Consider the following 5,791-nt stretch of genomic DNA (forward strand, 5'->3'; position numbering starts at 1 on the left):
ACGGGCTGCGTCGGGCGGTGCAGGTGAGCTCCGCAGAGCACGGTGGGCGAGTCCATAGACAAGGGCTCCGCCCACCCCGCTGTGCAGTCCTGGGCAGCCTGGAACCCTTTCCGACCCTTGTTCTCTTCACCTGTCAAATGGGGGTGACACAGAGCCCTGGGGAGGTGACGTGAAGGGGGCCTGCGATGGGCTCACACACGATGCAAAATTAGCAACGAGGCTATCCTGTCTGTCTTGTTTTGTCTTATTCTCGGCGCCTCATACGGGGTCTGGCACACAGCAAGTGTCAATTAGTACTTAGACTTGAAAGAAAAAATATAGGTAGCCCTGAGCACAGACTTCTTCTGGAGCCCAGAACCCCCACCTTCGGAATCCACAGTTGCGATCCAGCCGTTACTTAAACAGCGCTATCTGCACAGGGAGCTGTATGAAGTGTTTCACATGTGTTACTTCAATGAATTCTCACAGTAGTTCTAGGAGATGGGCACTGTTACTATCCCCGCTTACAGAGGAGAAAACTGAGGTCCAAGATAGTATCACTCGCCCAAGGTCTCACGGGTCATAGGTCCGAGTCATCTAGTACCTGAGCCTCTAACCCACAGGGACCGAGGCGCCCACCCCCTCTGACCACTGACTCCCAGAACTCAGGCACTCCCCCTTCTGACTTCTCACCTTTGACTTTTAGGGACCTAAGCTGCCAGACCCGGGCTTGCAGGTGGGAGGGGAGACATTTATGAGTGTATGTGTGTGTGTGTATATTGTCCCTCAGGTTGTCACGCACAGCCTGGGCCAGAGGTGTTTAAGCTTTTCCCGAGCAGAGACGTTGGCACAGCTGAGGGTCACAGAACCCCCAGTGTCCGGCGTGGGTGACCGGCAGTGGTTGTACCAGACATGCACTGAGTTCGGCTTCTGTGAGTGCCTGGCCCAACCCTCCTCTGATAACCTTAAAAAGAAAAGCCTATTGAAGTGATCGGTGATGGGCAATAAGCATTTGTTTGTGATCAATAAGATCACCTGTATGAGAAGTACTGATTCAGGCAGAAACTTAAATAGTTTTCCGATTATGAGACAAAGGCAGTGGTTATTTATGAGAAAGGAAAGGGAACAATTGCATCAGCAGAAGGAAGGCATTTATTTCTATTGGTCCAGATAAGCTAACGCAGGACAGGAGCATTCTAAACGTTTTAATTTTCAGTCCATCACAGCCCTGTCGTTCTGGGCCATCACTGTCCGGGGGGCAGGAGGTTCCTCTCCGACAGGGCTGTGAATTCATTGGTCATTGTTGGGAGAGCTCAGCGATAACTGAAGGAGGCTGGGGGTGGGGCTTTTACCCCACACTTACAGATATCTCCCTCCAGATGTCACCTGTGAGGACCCCACATGTCCTTTCTCCAAACTCCCAGCACTGCCCTCCCAGCTGGAGCTGTGTGAGCAGGTGTTTGGGCTTTCAACCTGGTCCACAGTCCAGGCTGTGGCTCAGACCAACTCCTACTACGGCGGCCAGACCCCAGTGGGCACCCAGGTGCTGTTCGTGAATGGTGAGTATGCCATCAGAACCTGACCTCAGAGTCTCCAGCAGGCCCCAGCTCAGCACACCACTTCCCCTTTCTTCCCAGGGGATATGGACCCCTGGCATGTGCTGAGTGTCACTCAGGACTTGGGGCCCTCCGTGTCAGCCCTTCTCATCCCCAATGCCTCTCACTGCTTGGATATGGCACCTGAGCGGTCCTCAGACACCCCCAGCCTCCGCCTAGGGCGCCAGGTAAGACAACAACAAAAAGCCCTGGGTGATTTACATTTCATTTGCATACTAATGTGCATGCTCCTCCCCTCACTAGTACTGGGATCTGACTCTCAAAATTCTTCCACCTCTTTACAGAGCATCTTGCAGCAGCTGCAGACCTGGCTCCAGCTGGCGCAGAAGAGCTTGGTTAGGGTTGGGGTCTGAGCCCAGCACCCTCGCCACTCCCTGCAGCCCACCGCAGACCAGGACATATTTGTTCACTGGACAGGAGGAAGCAGCATGTTTACCAAGAGGAAATTCCCAGGAATTGGTATTCAGCAGCTGTTCCACATATAACTGACTTGTGTATGCAACCATCCTCACTCCCAGCTAAAACAGCTCTGTTACAGACAAGAAGTTCTGCAAATATAACTGGGTGATTATTCTCATTGTGGATGTCGCTATTTTAATGGCAAATTTCAGAGAAATGTCACTGTTCATGCTGGTGCCCTCCTCCCACTAATCAGATTCTGGCTCACATTCTGCTCTGCTGCCAGGCGGGCGCCTTCTGCAGGTCTCTCTCTGGCCCTCAGCCCATGTCCTGCCTGCTTCATGCTCTGCTCATTAAAAGGCATCCTTAAGAAATGGAAAGACAAGTGGAAGAGTGAGTGAAAAGGTGCATAATACACATATCTGACAAAGGACTTGGGTCCAGATTATTTAAAGAAATCCCAGAAACCAATAATAAAAAGATGAGTGAATGGCAAGTGGGCACTTGAATAAGCACTTCAATTTAAAAAATACCTGTATAAAAAAACAAAGAAAAAAATACATGTATGGTCAGTAAGCAGACCAAAAAGATGACCAACCTGTTTAGTCACTAGAGAAATGTGAATTAAAACCACAGTACTACTTTACACCCAACTGAGTTACAAGCAAATAAAACAAAACCCCCTAAAAGTTCAAAAGGTGACAATGCCACCCTGCCTAGTTTTGGAGAATTTTGGACTCAGGTTTTGAGTTACATTTGATTATGAGTCATAGAATATCCATATTTTTATATTTTAACAAGAAATGTGAGAAAAAATGCACTGTGAATGAAAATGTACTAAAAGAAAAATCATTCAAAAGTATTAGTTTTGGGGACACCTAGGAAGTAAGTATGTGACTCCGCTATACCGTAAAGCAAGCATTCAGCATGGTGTTTCCATAGCGTAGTGGTTATCACATTCGCCTGACACGCGGAAGGTCCCGGGCGGAGACAACCCTTGCTTAAGGTCTTTTGTATTTGCATTTCTCCTCTCAATGCCTAAGCCTTCGAGGTTTCCGAAAAGTCCTCCTCAGAGGAGCACCGCTGAGACCACGTCCTCATTCAAGCTGTCAACCTGGGAGTTTATGCAGAGACTTTCTAAGAATCACAACTCCAGCTCCACCAAATTATGTTTAAAAATTAGATCCTTCCCACTTAGCATTGCACTTTAGCAATTCTTTATGTCATCTGGGTCCAAGACCTTTTATGATATGTCGATAGATGGCAGATGATCGATAGATAAGTAATAGAGTAGTAGATGGAGGATAGATAGTGGGTGATAGATAACAGATGGATAGATCCTAGGTAGACAGTTGATGATGAATAGATTCGACAGAAAGGAGAGAAAGAAAAAAGGAAAGAAAGACAGACCTAAGGACGACCTCCATCACCAGGCAGAAGGATTCCAGGTGCGGGGACCAGAGCCCAACCCTCGACTCCAAATCAGGCTTCCGGGTGCAAGTGCTTGAGTCCGACCGCGTCTCCAGATCTGGGCGGAGCTGAGCCCAACTGCGTCTTCACACCTGGACTTCCCAGGCGCTGGGCCCTGAGCCTGACCGGTCACCTGGCCGAGACTTCCTGGTGCTGCGGCCACTCGCGGCCAGAAGTCGTCAGCTGGGCGCCGAGAAGCTCGGCGTCAATAGGTTCACTTTCCGTTCCATTCAGCCCAGACCGGTCCCGGCTGGGATGGCCCCGCGGTGCGGGTGTGTTTGCTTGGGTGTGTGATGGAGGTGAGTCTGCGAGACAGACACGCAGGGAGCCCGGCGTCTAGGCCTCGCCGGTTGGGTGTGGTGACCGCCAGCGGTTCCGCCCGACCTTTCCAGGGACTGGCCTCGGACTCGGTTCCAGGTGCGCGCCCGGCAGGCGGCGATCCCTGGGTGGCCAGGAGGGAGGCGCACGCTTCCCGGGGTCAGGACCATGGACAGCGCGCCCTGCATCAGCCGGGCCGAGTGAGGTTTTCTGGGCAGGAAATCGTTTCACGGTACCTGGAGTTGGCGATGTGTGCGTTTGGTTCACATTTTTTTTTAATTTTTATAAAAGCCTGAGATACGGGACAAACTGTTTCTATCTGATTAAATGCAGGCTGGAAAGCGGGCTCGACCCCATCGGGGAAATACTTCACGTCCGACTGCTGGTGCGCCCGCGTTTGCCCGGCACCGCACCGCGGGGGCAGGGGACAGGGGACCCGGGTTCCCGCTGCCCAGCGAGACCGCCAAAGGGGGTTCACAGGACCCGAATTCCCGCGCGTTTTCTCAAATCGTTTGGGAGAAATGTAGCTCTTCTATACCGAGATTGGGTCAGACCAGGTCTCCAATTCTGTGTGCTCTGAGAGGACAAAGGGATCCGAGGCAGAGACTGTGGTGTGTGCTGTTGATAAAAGAGCTATCAGTTGCCTACGTGTTTTTTTTAAATATACTTTATTGATTTTCTACAGAGAGGAAGGGAGAGAGATAGAGAGTCAGAAACATCGATCAGCCGCCCCCTGCACGTCCCCCACCCTGGATGTGCCCACAACCCAGGTACATGCCCTTGACCCGAATCGAACCTGGGACCTTTCAGTCCGCAGGCCGACGCTCTATCCACTGAGCCAAACCGGTTTTGGCTGCCTACGTGTTTTTATGTTTATTTATTATGTCACCCTGAGGATTATGGCCCGACTCTGTCTTCAGCCTCCTCTTCACATTTCACAGCTGCTTTCTCTCCAACACTGTCCTGTTTGCAATCTCTCTACTTTACCATGGATTTGTGCACGTTATTGTCCCTCCTTAAATACTCTTCTTTACTGATTAGCGTCTTTTCAATCTTCACTTTTTTAGAAAGAACTTCCCAACTTTCTAGATCAATCTTCATATTTCTCTCAGCACTATACCCTTCTCATTGCAAATTTTGTGTTAATTTGCACGATGGCTCGATTTCTCTGTCGCTGTCACTAGAATATAATTTCCAAGAGATGTAGTGCCCTGTTTTGTAAATCTATGAAACCCTAGTACACCATGCCTAGTACACACAATAAATCATTTTAAAATAGATTTTTATTGCTTTCAGAAAGGGAGAGGGAGAGAGAGAAACATCAATGATGAGAGAGAATGTGGGTTTGATTCCCATAAAGGCCACAGGTGTGTTTATGTTTAGAGAAACTCGATTCTTAACCGGTAAAAAGCAGAGACCAACCTATTCCGTGCCATGTTCTCAAAGTTCGAGTCCATCGCTCTTGCTATCCTTTAATCCACTCATGACCCAGCTCAGTGCCCCTAAATTCGACGTGTCCCCGACATGTTTCCTTTTCTTTCCTCCCGGGGCAGTGGCTGAGCACAGAGCTGAGGGGGCCAAGGACTCAAAAGTGGAAAAAGAAAAGAAGCGAAAAGGATAGCTGGCAACTTCTTAAAAAGCTTATTCCATTTTAAATGGTCTTTCCAAAGCACCAACTAATCTACTTTTTAAATCAACAGGAGATACGGCGCAAAGGGAAGTCCTTAACAGGTTGTTCTTCCCACGTATATGAAGACTGGTTTCACCAGCAGCCCACACGCCCGGGAGGAAGCACCGGGGAAGGTGGCCTGGTGTCCGACGCTCCCTCTCCCTACGCATCTTCCCAGAGTCCCCGATGTACAAAGTGTTGGCCGGCAGGTGACCGGTAATCGCCCACCACCGGATCCTAGAGAAGGACGAGCAGACAGCCAGACCTTCATGCCTAGGTCAGGGCGCTTGGGAGAAGGAACTATGTCACCACAGAGTTTAGGTGACGCCTCCAGCACCCG

At 50.1% G+C, this 5,791-nt stretch overlaps 1 protein-coding gene across 1 annotated transcript in view; it reads left to right on the top strand.

The window, feature by feature from the left end:
* Positions 1 to 2,252, top strand: part of PRSS16 (protease, serine 16) — a 6,068-nt gene extending 3,816 nt beyond the window's left edge. The window contains exons 7-10 of the mRNA XM_015564323.1: positions 686 to 911; positions 1,359 to 1,538; positions 1,617 to 1,762; positions 1,880 to 2,252. Coding sequence (XP_015419809.1) covers positions 686 to 911; positions 1,359 to 1,538; positions 1,617 to 1,762; positions 1,880 to 1,948 — 621 coding nt within the window. The 3' untranslated portion in view covers positions 1,949 to 2,252. The remainder of the gene's footprint in view (positions 1 to 685; positions 912 to 1,358; positions 1,539 to 1,616; positions 1,763 to 1,879) is intronic.
* The last annotated feature ends 3,539 nt before the right edge of the window (positions 2,253 to 5,791 follow it).

The sequence above is a fragment of the Myotis davidii genome, unplaced genomic scaffold (assembly GCF_000327345.1).
Source record: "Myotis davidii unplaced genomic scaffold, ASM32734v1 scaffold1521, whole genome shotgun sequence".
In the NCBI taxonomy this organism is placed as follows: Eukaryota; Metazoa; Chordata; class Mammalia; order Chiroptera; family Vespertilionidae; genus Myotis; species Myotis davidii.